General features: G+C 45.1%; 1 protein-coding gene and 1 pseudogene across 1 annotated transcript in view; both read left to right on the forward strand.

The window, feature by feature from the left end:
* Positions 1 to 12,316, forward strand: part of EP300 (E1A binding protein p300) — a 69,561-nt gene extending 57,245 nt beyond the window's left edge. The window contains exons 24-31 of the mRNA XM_054582430.1: positions 555 to 705; positions 823 to 969; positions 1,582 to 1,695; positions 2,448 to 2,613; positions 3,496 to 3,660; positions 4,860 to 5,021; positions 8,532 to 8,813; positions 9,018 to 12,316. Coding sequence (XP_054438405.1) covers positions 555 to 705; positions 823 to 969; positions 1,582 to 1,695; positions 2,448 to 2,613; positions 3,496 to 3,660; positions 4,860 to 5,021; positions 8,532 to 8,813; positions 9,018 to 11,213 — 3,383 coding nt within the window. The 3' untranslated portion in view covers positions 11,214 to 12,316. The remainder of the gene's footprint in view (positions 1 to 554; positions 706 to 822; positions 970 to 1,581; positions 1,696 to 2,447; positions 2,614 to 3,495; positions 3,661 to 4,859; positions 5,022 to 8,531; positions 8,814 to 9,017) is intronic.
* LOC129077988 (uncharacterized) lies at positions 296 to 384 on the forward strand (annotated as a pseudogene).
* Positions 12,317 to 13,287: the final 971 nt, after the last annotated feature.

Here is a 13,287-nt window from a genome sequence, read left to right on the forward strand (position 1 = left end):
CTTCTCAGTGGGGAGGCAAGGGAGGAGTGATAGTCAAAAATTTTATCATAAAATTAATTTAACTGACAGCATTTGGTTTCATTTCATAAGTGCCGTTACAGTCTTTACTGGCTTACAGGTTGCTTTTATTATTGCTGCAAGGCTTCTCATAATACCCACTTTTTAAAACAATTATCTTTGCAATCGAAGCAAAGTGCATATGGATATTTGTTGTATTTTTTACCTGTTCTGAAATTGAAAAGTTTTCAAAATAAAAAGTTGGGGAAAATAACATGTAAAATGTTAGTTACCATGCTTGCTTTAACTGCACCTATACTAAAACTGGAATGAGACAGAGAAGATCAGCATGGCCCCTGAGCAAGGATGATACATTTATGAAGTCTTCCGGGGGTGGGGGTGGAGGGTGCTTTTCTTAAGAATTGACTATATTGCATGCTTCTTAGCAAAATCCTGTATTGAAAAAGCAGAAATGAGGTTTGACATTGAACCTTAAGACTAACACTAATAAATTTGTACTTTGGTTACTACTGAGCTTTTACCTTCTCCATTCCTAGGGCTGCCATCTACTAGGCTTGGCACTTTCCTAGAGAATCGTGTGAATGACTTTCTGAGGCGACAAAACCACCCTGAGTCAGGAGAAGTCACTGTTCGTGTCGTTCATGCTTCTGACAAAACTGTGGAAGTCAAACCAGGCATGAAAGCTAGGTACATAGTAATCTTCCCTTTTTTCTCTCATGGAACCACACCTGCTCATACACAGTTGCTGTTGATGATTCTAATCTGAATGACTTGTGGTTTTTCCCTCCAATCTGAATTGTGCAGGTTTGTGGATAGTGGAGAGATGGCAGAATCCTTTCCCTATCGAACCAAAGCCCTCTTCGCCTTTGAGGAGATTGATGGAGTTGACTTGTGCTTCTTCGGCATGCATGTCCAGGAGTACGGCTCCGACTGCCCTCCCCCCAACCAGAGGTAGGGTTCTCGAGGCTGCCTTTGGATGTGTGTGGGAGTTTGCAGCTAGATGAAAAAGCAAAATGGGCGAGAAAGTGATGGATTTGGTTGGAGATGGCAGATACTGAAGCGTAGTATTGAAGTAAAACCAAAATCAGAAAGCACTTGCTTGGTAGTGCTTTTTGGTGGCCATGGCAATAAGGAAAAGGTTATGAATAGCAGCCCGGAATGGGGAACAGACTCACTATTTTTCAGAAAATGGGCTTCACTCTAAACGGTGTTAACTACCTTGCTGAGAATGTGTTAATGAAAATCACGCAAGTGAAGTAGAGAGTATGGTTTAGAATTTGTTTCCAAAATAGTTAAAGGCCAGAATAAGAATGCCACCAGAATACACTTGGATCCGTATATGTTGACTGGTGCACCATGTTTCAGGCACTGCCAGGTGCTGCGACCATCCTAGCGCCGTAGGCTCGCTGCAGTCCCGTCCAGAGTTCCCAGTCTAGTCTTTACTGTAATGCTGTGTGGACAAGTTCAGTGAAAAGCACAGAAGTGAGAAGGTGTGTTTTTAGCCACAGCGATAAGAACTCATGGGATGATCTGACTTGGTTTCTTTCTCCCCGTTTGGTACAGGAGAGTATACATATCGTACCTCGATAGTGTTCATTTCTTTCGTCCGAAATGCTTGAGGACTGCAGTCTATTACGAAATCCTAATTGGATATTTAGAATATGTCAAGAAATTAGGGTAAGCATATTGATAACAAATGCCATTTTTTAAAACAATTGGTTTAAACTAATTACCAGTGTGGTGGTGTGGTAAGACATAGGTTAAAACATGCAAATATATGATTTTGGGGGTTTTTTCTCAGCTTTGTTTTTCATCTAGTGGAACTATAACCTCAATTTTGTTGGAGATCCTTTGATGTCACGCCCATCCCAGATTAATTTTATTTCGTTAAGAAGTGAGGTCCAGTTTGATTGGAAGTTACTCATTTGGAGCCAGAACCTTGGAACATTTGCATTTGATCTTTTTACACCTGGGTATCAAAACAAAAAATAAAGGTCTGGAGATAATAAAAATTTGTCAGACTGGTTCCTTACCTTCTTTAAGGTACATACGTGCTTGAGAATATTTACCACCTCACAGGTTATTCTTAAAACAATGTTCATTTTGTTTAGCTTTCATGTTGAAATGGATCAGTTTTCCTTTTCATTGTCATTAAATGCAAATTTGGGGGTTTTAGATCCTCCAAAAACAACTGGCTTCCAGGAAACCTCTGAGAAGAGGTAGGTGGTACGAGATCCGCTGTTAGTGCCATGGGCTATGCCTAGTTCTGGCCTAAGAATTTTGATCTATGGTGGATTATATACTTTGTGCTGTCTTTGAGGGGAAGTTACTGGTTTCTTTACTGTTTTCACCTTGTAGCTTAAAGTATGGCATTTTTCTCAGATTGGACGATCATTTCCCTTTAATGTTTCTTCTCTTTGTGGTGTTAGTTACACAACAGGGCATATTTGGGCATGTCCCCCCAGTGAAGGAGACGACTACATCTTCCACTGCCATCCTCCTGACCAGAAGATTCCCAAGCCCAAGCGACTGCAGGAGTGGTACAAAAAGATGCTTGACAAGTCCGTGTCTGAGCGAATTGTCCATGACTACAAGGTCAGGACTAGTGCGGGGAGTAGTAGAAGTGGGAATTTCCTAAGCTTCCTGCTCTGTATGCTGTCACTTAACTATCTTAAAAATCTCTTGTTCTCCCTCTTCCATGTAATTTATAAAATTACATTAATTTGGTAAATGTGTTTTTATTTTGCCTGAATTAGTAAGATGAAGTGTACTTGACAAAATGTTTATTAGGAAATCTAGCCAGTTGAGTATATCAATGTATAATGTTCTCTTCTATAGTCAGACTTTTTCAGAGTAAGAAAAACTAGGCTTTCAAAGAGTCTTAGATTCACAAATTTCTGTTTTAAAGGTATGACTTAATAAAAATGTATTCTTAGTAGCCATTTGTAGGGTCTCTCCTAAAAAGAACTTGAACTACTGAATTTCTTACCCGTTTTTTACTGTTGGGAGGGAATCCTCAGCTGGGTGTTTTCCCAGCAGTGCAGCAGGTCACTCTGTAGCCATCCAGTTTCTGGTATTTATAGTGTGACTTGTGTTGTGTTGGACATACTCCTCAGTGAGCTGCTGGAACTCCAAGGACAGGTGCAAGGCAGGCGGGCCTCACGCTGTGCTGCCTTTGTCGTCAGGAGTGGTAAAGGCCACATGTGGAGGATGATGCCTCTGCCATCGGTCTGGGCGAGATCACTTGGTTCTGTGACGGCAGAATACCGACTTCAGGCGGCCTTTTTACTGTTTATGACACCGAATGTCTTCCCTGGCAAGGCGCTTAGATACAACATCTCTACTTCCATTTTAGAAGACATTTTAATTCTTGGTGTTTCATGTGTCCATTAGCTGTGACTGCTTCTGCATAGTATAAATGCTTTTTTTCCCCTCTTTTTCTTTTTAATTTCCATTTGTACATGGATATTTTCACAGGATATTTTTAAACAAGCTACTGAAGATCGATTAACAAGTGCAAAAGAATTGCCCTACTTTGAAGGTGATTTCTGGCCCAATGTTCTGGAAGAGAGCATTAAGGAACTGGAACAGGAGGAGGAAGAAAGGAAACGAGAGGAAAACACCAGCAACGAAAGCACGGATGTAAGGGCTTTTCATTTTCCGTTCCAACTTCTACCTTGATTCTCATCTATACCAGAAGTGAGCTTAAACTTCAGCTTGGTCTTAAAGCTCTCAAGTGTGAAAGAGCTCTTTAAATTTGGCAAGAAGTGTTGGCTAAGTAACTGAGGTTCTATTTCTGTGGTTTTCAACCTTTTTCGTATCAGACCACCTTTGTAAATAGAGTTTTTATTTCCAATATGGAAACTGATGGTGGAAACGGAAACCCTGAATATATTAGTTTCTGTAAAGGTCCAGATGTGGTTTTTTTTTTGCTTGCTTGTTTGTTTGTTTGTTTTGCCTTGTAGGCCATATATCATCCTTTTTATTTATAACACACTTTATAATTTTTTTTTTTAATTTTAAAAACACAAAAACAGGCTTAGATAAAATTTGTCAGTTCCTGGTACAGAGCCTGGTTTTGTGGGAAGAGCATATGAGGAGCTTTTCCTGATCTGTTATATCCCCATGGCATGACTAGAATTGTCCTCATTTACTCTGACCTTCTAAAGCCACCCTTAGATTGTCTTTTAAAGAAATCTTTTAAAGGCCTAGGCCAGGTTAAAGCTCAGTTGGTTAGAGCATCATCCTGATATGCCAAGGTTGTGGGTTTGATCCCTAGTCAGGGCACATAACAGGAGTCAATCAGTGAATGCATAAATAAGTGGAACAACAAAATGTTTCTCTCTCTGTTCCTCTCTCTTTAAAATGAGTATTCTTTTAAAAAAAGAACTCTATAGCCTTGTCATTTAAATTCATTGATAGTTTTGGAGTACACCCATAAAATTCTAGAATGTGAGTGGAAGGAAAAGAAACCAAGTCTTGGGCTCACCACTTCTGTGTGCCCTTCCCTGCCCTACACCGCTGCCTGTTCCCTATCCTCAAGTCTGGGATAAGATTGCTTGACCTGAGGGGTCTCCAAACTATGGGGCTCTTCTGGTCACGAAGCTAATGTTGCCATTGTCTTAATGAAGGGTCTTAGTGCAAGGGTTCTTCATTAGGAGGAAACAAATGTTCCCTGTAAATAGCGGCTTAAAAATAAAGAGAGGGAGTAGAAAGTAGTTGGTGGAAGGCATCCCATGAGCTCTAGTTTCAAAGAAAGGGGTCCTTTTGCCATTTGTATTATTCAGATCACTTCCTAACAAAACATTAACATTTTTTGTCTCCTTTGTGCTATCCCGCAGGTGACAAAGGGAGACAGCAAAAACGCTAAAAAGAAGAATAATAAGAAAACCAGCAAAAACAAGAGCAGCCTGAGTAGGGGCAACAAGAAAAAGCCAGGCATGCCCAATGTGTCCAACGACCTCTCACAGAAGCTGTATGCCACCATGGAAAAACATAAAGAGGTGAGGGGGGGTACTGCGAACGGGACAGAAGCAGGGCAGCGTTTGTGAGCTGGGCGCCATATTGGAAAGGCAGAGAGAGGGCAGGCATCACTTGAACAAGAGGAGATTGGCTAGAGTGGGTGCTAGAACGGGAAATGATACGGTCTCTGATTTGCAGCTATTCTAAATATAGATGGCGTTGGGTCGTATCTTAGGTTGCCATGGACTACATGTACAGTGGTGGCCCTGCGCAATTGTAATGAAGCTGGAAAATTCCTATTGCCTGGCAGTGTCACCGCCATTATAATGTCATACATAGTGCAACACATTACTCACATTCGTGGTAGAGCTGGTGTGAACAAACCTAAGGTGCTGCCAGTCAAACAAAAGCATAGTGCACACGATTACAGTAGTAGGTTATACGAGGTCTGTCCCGAAGGTATCCTGCCATGTACTAAGAAAAGGAGACATTTATTGAAGAAGATACACAGTACAGGAAGCATTGTACATAGGACAATGACGCCTCAGTCTCCTTCAAAGTAGTCACCTTGGGACTTCATACAGTTCTCCCAGTTGCCATCAGCTGCCCCATCATATTTTCCTGAATCCCACTGAAGGTCTGAAATCTTCCCTTTCAAAGAAGCCAGAAGTCACAGGGCACCAAACCTGGGCTGTAGGAGGGCTAAGTCATTTGGTGATTTGCTGTTCGCCAAAAAACCCTGCACCAGATACGATGCATGAGCAGGCGCGTTGTGATGACACTGCCAGTCACCAGTTGCCCATGGCTGATGCATAGCCTCCTGCATCATCCTAATAGTTTCTGCAGAGGAGTGTTCAAACTTAATGCAAAATCCGATCCAGATTCATTGCTCTACTCACTCATTTTGAATACGCCGCCCCATTATACACGTGCTCACTCAACTGCATCTGCTGCCCCCACTGACTAGTAACAGTGAAGTCGTTATTGTTCACGCATGCACACTCCAGCCCACTCTCCTTGGCTGCCGGGTTACATCGATGTAGTGCAAACCTTTCCTGTTACATTAGCAATGGCTGGGCTTACTCTGAACAGACCTCATATACCATCTAGGTTTGTTTGGGTATATTATGACTTCCAAACAAATGACTAAAGCGCCTCATGACACATTCCGTAGAACATTTCCCAGTTGCAGCAGTGTATTTTGAAAGTGTAAGCATGGTGTATCCCCTGGGTGTGTCTCTGTCTGTTGTACAGGAGATTGACTTGTTGGATATTTTTGCTGTTTCTTCAACGAAACTCCTTGGAACTCCCATTGGCCATTCCAGTTTGCCCATAACAGAACTTAGGCTAAACAAATTAATTAAAATGTTGACTGTTGGCCTTCCTGAAAGTGAATTGAGAGGTGAAAAGAATTGAAGTTAATCTTTCATAACTACACTTGTAACCTCTTCTCAAAGAAGTTAAAACTTTGAATTACTTCATTATTTACCTATTTGCTGTGGGGTGTGTTGGGTTTAGGGTTTTTTTTCCTCTCAACTTCATCATTGGTGAGATGAGAAGTCTTAAAGGGCAATTCATGCCGAATTCTTAATACCTCTGTTCACCTCTGTTCAGAGATCATAATGAAGTTCTACTGAAGAATTGGTGTGGAAAGGGGGCTGAAGACTAAAGTACGGAGTTAGAACCAAGTTAATTAAGCAGTCTCCAGGAGAGAGAGTTACCGCAGGACCCTTCTTTAGAGAGCTTTTTTCTTGTAATGGTGCTTAACCTATAATGCTTTTCTGACTGTCTTTTTTCCACACACCACTGCTCTGCCCCCACACCTGTACTGCTGAAGCCTAACTAACTTAAGGACAGCAGGCTGGCTTACGATAATAGAGGCCTCCTGCTCTCACCTCAGCCATACCAGTGAAAGGGAAGGCCTCCTTAGCTCTAGTGGGAGCCTTAGTAGTAATTACTAGCTATTTAGAGCAATATGTAGCTAACATAACATAGAAATTGAGAAAGGCCCTATTGTGATGGGTTTTACTTAAATGGTGGATACATCCTGTGACTTTGTTTAGTCTGAAGATGTAGGTAGTAGCCACCTGTTAGGAATTAAGCTCTAATGTGTTGATTTAGGTTAATTTCAAGTATTGTCTTAGCTGTGGAGTGACAGAGTGGAATCAGTCATGGTGGCTGTCATTAGAGGGTGGGCCGTGGTGAAGGTTTCCTAGAGAGTCACCACATGGTGTGGTGATTTGTGTCTGTTTTGAATGAGGTAGGAGTCCCCACTTGCTAAGTCAGCGCTTGCCTCTGTGTCACATTCTCAGGTTCTCTCTCTCTCCCTTCAGCCGTGCTCCCTTTGAGCCACAGTCTGAAACCCAGTATTTATGACAACGTCAAACACCCATCCAAGTCCCCTTTGTGCTTTTAACTTCTTGCCATCTGTTTTATATGTGTCTCTATTCACTGTGTGCTCTCTTGTCCTGTGTTCTAGTTCTAGAAATGTATCTTATCTTAAAAGACTCTTGTTTTAGGCAAACATTGCTTCCCAAGTATAAGTGTTACTGCAGTTTGCACAGGTTTTCAGTCTTTGAAAAACTGGTAGAATACAGAGGGCGATGCAGCACTTGCTTACAACATCCTGATCTCATGAAGGTACCATTTTACATTTTATTAGGTTAGTAAGAGTTTATAGTTATATACCCACTAATTTCAAATACATACTCATATATACCAGCTTCCTATTGGAGCCTTTCCACTAATGGATATAGGAATTAATGGTTATTGTGTGTTTTCAAACCTCAGTGAACAAAAACTTTGCTGCTTCTGTAGCATGGAACAAGGAGGTTTTCTTTTTTTTCCCCTTTAAATCTTTCCCACCCCTGCCAACTTTCCCCCCCGACCCTGAAACTTAAAGGAAAGTTGTGTGAAGGACCCCTTTCCACACCCTTTCTTTGGAGTCACCAGTTGTTAATATTTTGCTACATTTTCTTTATCTCTTCTCTATCTCAGCAAATACCTTCTAAGAAAGAGGAGAACCCATGCATGGTCAGGCTGTGGCTTGCACTCAGGAAACTTAACCCGAGGTCGCCGTCTCATGTCTCGTCCTTGTGTGCTCCAGTTAGGGAGAGTGTGTCGTCATGGAGTGCCATGCCTTAGTTCCCGGCCTCCTTTTCTTTCAGAATGCAGGCCAATTGTTTTTGACAATTTCCCTCATTTTGGATTTGTCTGGGGGGTTTTCCTTGTAATTAGATTAAGCCACGAATCGCATCTTAAAATAGACCTCTTTGAGGCAAAATGTCCACTGTGCATGCACTGTAGCTGACCTGCTCTACTCTTACTTTGAAGGAATTACTGAAGGAAGTAGAAAAGATCAGATGTAGATTTTAGGCCCATTGCAGAGAAGAGACCAGAGACACGTGAAGCGGGAGGGAGGGCTGTATGGCTGACTCGGTGTTCATTGGCCTCACAGGCATCCAGTGCCACTCACCTGTCTGCTCTTAGGGATCCAGCACCCCATGGTGCTTATTAGTTCCAGAGTCAGATTGAGAGCATCTGTTTTGCAGGTCTTCTTTGTCATCCGTCTCATCGCCGGCCCTGCTGCCAACTCCCTGCCTCCCATTGTTGATCCTGACCCCCTCATCCCATGTGATCTGATGGATGGGCGAGATGCCTTTCTCACCCTTGCAAGGGACAAGCACTTGGAGTTCTCATCCCTCCGAAGAGCCCAGTGGTCCACCATGTGTATGCTGGTGGAGCTGCACACCCAGAGCCAGGACCGCTTCGTCTACACCTGCAATGAGTGCAAGCACCACGTGGAGACACGCTGGCACTGCACCGTCTGTGAGGTAGGCCCCGGGCGGCAGGGAGGGGCGGGTGCTGAAGGGTGCCGAGTGTCAGTGGTGCGTAATAGAAGGCAGGCAAGTCGGGCCTGGCCTTGTGTTTGAGTGGTAGAACTAAGGGGGCTTTTGAGCTCAAGCAGAATATGTAAAATGCTTTTGAATGACTTCAGTCTTGGAGAACTGACCTGCACCTGTGTTCTTTTTTCCCAGGATTATGACTTGTGTATCACCTGCTACAACACTAAAAACCATGATCACAAAATGGAGAAACTAGGGCTCGGCTTAGATGATGAGAGCAACAACCAGCAGGCTGCAGCGACCCAGAGTCCAGGAGACTCTCGCCGCCTGAGCATCCAGCGCTGCATCCAGTCTCTGGTCCATGCCTGCCAGTGCCGAAATGCCAATTGCTCCCTGCCCTCCTGCCAGAAGATGAAACGGGTTGTGCAGCACACCAAGGGTTGCAAACGGAAAACCAACGGCGGGTGCCCCATCTGCAAGCAGCTCATCGCCCTCTGCTGCTACCATGCCAAGCACTGCCAGGAGAACAAGTGCCCCGTGCCGTTCTGCCTAAACATCAAGCAGAAGCTCCGGCAGCAGCAGCTGCAGCACCGGCTCCAGCAGGCCCAGATGCTCCGCAGGAGGATGGCCAGCATGCAGCGGACTGGGGTGGTGGGGCAGCAGCAGGGCCTGCCCTCCCCGACTCCCGCCACTCCAACCACACCGACCAGCCAACAGCCCACCACCCCGCAGACGCCCCAGCCCCCGCCCCCTTCTCAGCCTCAGCCCACCCCTCCCAACAGCATGCCACCCTACTTGCCCAGGACTCAAGCTGCTGGCCCTGTGTCCCAGGGTAAAGCACCAGGCCAGGTGACCCCTCCAACCCCACCTCAGACTGCTCAGCCACCTCTTCCAGGGCCCCCACCTGCAGCAGTGGAAATGGCAATGCAGATTCAGAGGGCAGCTGAGACACAGCGCCAGATGGCCCACGTGCAAATATTTCAAAGGCCAATCCAGCACCAGATGCCCCAGATGACACCAATGGCCCCCATGGGTATGAACCCACCTCCCATGGCCAGAGGTCCAAGTGGGCATTTGGAGCCAGGGATGGGGCCCGCTGGAATGCAGCAGCAGCCCCCGTGGGCCCAAGGAGGATTGCCTCAGCCCCAGCAGCTACAGTCCGGGATGCCAAGGCCAGCCATGATGTCAGTGGCCCAACATGGTCAGCCCTTGAACATGGCCCCCCAGCCAGGATTGGGCCAGGTCGGTGTGAGCCCTCTCAAACCAGGCACTGTGTCTCAACAAGCCTTACAAAACCTTTTGCGGACTCTCAGGTCTCCCAGCTCTCCCCTACAGCAGCAACAGGTGCTTAGTATCCTTCATGCCAATCCCCAGCTGTTGGCTGCATTCATCAAGCAGCGGGCTGCCAAGTACGCCAACTCAAATCCGCAACCCCTCCCTGGGCAGCCTGGCATGCCCCAGGGCCAGCCAGGGCTGCAGCCCCCTGCCTTGCCAGGTCAGCAAGGCGTCCACTCCAACCCAGCCATGCAGAACATGAATCCCATGCAGGCGGGCGTCCAGAGGGCCGGCCTGCCCCAGCAGCAACCGCAGCAGCAACTCCAGCCGCCCATGGGAGGGATGAGCCCCCAGGCTCAGCAGATGAACATGAATCACAACACCATGCCTTCACAGTTCCGAGACATCTTGAGACGACAACAGATGATGCAGCAGCAGCAACAGGGAGCAGGGCCGGGGATCGGTCCTGGGATGGCCAACCACAACCAGTTCCAGCAGCCCCAAGGAGTTGGCTACCCCCCACAGCAGCAGCAGCAGCAGCAACGGATGCAGCATCACATGCAACAGATGCAACAAGGGAACATGGGACAGATGGGCCAGCTCCCGCAGGCCTTGGGAGCTGAGGCAGGAGCCAGTCTGCAGGCCTATCAGCAGCGACTTCTTCAGCAACAGATGGGGTCCCCTGCTCAGCCCAACCCCATGAGCCCCCAGCAGCATATGCTCCCAAATCAGGCTCAGTCCCCACACCTGCAAGGCCAGCAGATCCCTCCTTCTCTCTCCAATCAAGTGCGTTCTCCCCAACCCGTCCCTTCTCCACGGCCACAGTCTCAGCCCCCCCACTCCAGCCCTTCCCCAAGGATGCAGCCGCAGCCTTCTCCACACCACGTCTCCCCGCAAACCAGTTCTCCACATCCAGGACTGGTAGCAGCCCAGGCCAACCCCATGGAACAAGGGCATTTTGCCAGCCCGGACCAGAATCCGATGCTCTCTCAGCTCACTAGCAATCCAGGCATGGCAAACCTCCATGGTGCAAGCGCCACAGACCTGGGACTCAGCACCGATAACTCGGACTTGAATTCAAACCTCTCACAGAGTACACTAGACATACACTAGAGACACCTTGTAGTATTTTGGGAGCAAAAAAATTATTTTCTCTTAACAAGACTGTTTTGTACTGAAAACAATTTTTTTGAATCTTTCTTAGCCTAAAAGACAATTTTCCTTGGAACACATAAGAACTGTGCAGTAGCTGTTTGTGGTTTAAAGCAAACATGCAAGATGAACCTGAGGGATAATAGAATACAAAGAATATATTTTTGTTATGGCTGGTTACGACCAGCCTTTTTTTTTTTCCCTTGTGTGTGTGGTTCAAGTGTGCACTGGGAGGAGGCTGAGGTCTGTGAAGCCACCCACATGCTCCTGCCTTGCACCTCCAATAGGTTTTATTATTTTTTTTAAATTAATGAAAATATGTAATATTAATAGTTATTATTTACTGGTGCAGATGGTTGACATTTTTCCCTATTTTCCTCACTTTATGGAAGAGTAAAAAAACATTTCTAAAACCAGAGGACAAAGGGGGCTAATGTTACTTTAAAATTACATTCTATATATATATAAATATATATAAATATATATTAAAATACCAATTTTTTTTTCTCTGGGTGCAAAGATGTTCATTCTTTTAAAAATGTAAAAAAAAAAAAAAAAAAAAAATTTCTTTCCTCCCCTCAAGTCAACTTTTGTGCTCCAGAAAATTTTCTATTCCGTAAGTCTGAGCGTAAGAAACTTCAAGTATTAAAATAATTTGTACATGTAGAAAGAAAAATGACTTTTTCAAAATATACAGGGGCAGCTGCCAAATTGATGTACTATATATTGTGGTTCTGTTTCTTGGAAGAATTTTTTTCGTTATTTTTACATCTAACAAAGAAAAAAATTAAAAAGAGGGTAAGAAACGATTCCAGTGGGATGATTTTAACATGCGAAATGTCCCTGGGGTTTCTTCTTCGCTTGCTTTCTTCCTCCTCACCCTGGGCCCCCTCTCCCGCCCCCCGACACACACACTTTCTGTAAAACTTGAAAATAGAAAGCAAAAACCCTCAACTGTTGTAAATCATGCAATTAAAATTGATTACTTATAAATATGAACTTTGGATCACTGTATAGACTGTTAAATTTGATTTCTTATTACCTATTGTTAAATAAACTGTGTGAGACAGCTAACTTTGTTTCACTTCTTGCCGTCACATCGTTGTCTTAGAGGGCATCAGTTCAAGCTCCCAACAGTGGTCAGGAAAAAGCAAAAGCACTGGCTTACAGCCTCCCTATGTATATTACAGTGAATTTATGATTGGCCTTTGGTAAATGTCTCTGTCATTAAGCGGAAAACACTACCACACATACCAGCCAAATGTCCATTTTATCCATTTGAATTTATATTAATTAGCATTTAACATCTTGTTAGGGGACCCTTCTTCCATGGGCTCCTGTGGATGACCTCATGGTCCCCCAATTAACTATATTTTACAAGGATGAAAATGTCACCATTTTTTTGAAACAGCAGTACTTAAACCTAGGACCACAATACACCCCTATTCTGCACACTTGGTTTTTGCTAACTGCCAATCAGGAAGCCAGCAGGGGCGTGGGTGTGGGGGATGAGGTAGTCGGAGAGGAAAATGTGTGGGAACGAGCCGGGGCGGCGGGGGGGGGGGGGGGCGAGTGAGCACGGGAGTGAGTCCAGTACTGCTGCTGTTAAATGAGATCGCTGGTCCCCCCTCCAGCCTTGTATTAATTACACTGGCTGTGAACAGTTTGACAAATTAGAATACTATTTGCAAGCTGCTTTGACATCATTTGGCAAGTCTTGTTCTGTCATAGTTTTACACTATGGATAGTCTGCTGAGGGCTAGAGGAAAAATTCCAACAGATTCGTTCAAACCTTTTTTTTTTTTTTCCTGTTTTACGTTATCAAAAATGACCAGTATCTTAGTGTGAGGTGAACTTGCACACTCAGTATTGTTAGAGCTGCCCGCCTGCCTGCCCCAGAAAATGTGTCACTCAAGGTCACACAGCCCGGCCTGCACAGGGCATACCAGGGAGTCGAACTGCTGTCGGGCTCCCAACCCTCCCTTCTCCATGGTCCTTATCTGCCATACTCCAGAGAAGCCCTAGCGATGGCTGC

This window comes from Pteronotus mesoamericanus, unplaced genomic scaffold (assembly GCF_021234165.1).
Source record: "Pteronotus mesoamericanus isolate MK-2021 breed Mesoamerican mustached bat unplaced genomic scaffold, CSHL_Meso_final contig_702, whole genome shotgun sequence".
Classification (NCBI taxonomy): domain Eukaryota; kingdom Metazoa; phylum Chordata; class Mammalia; order Chiroptera; family Mormoopidae; genus Pteronotus; species Pteronotus mesoamericanus.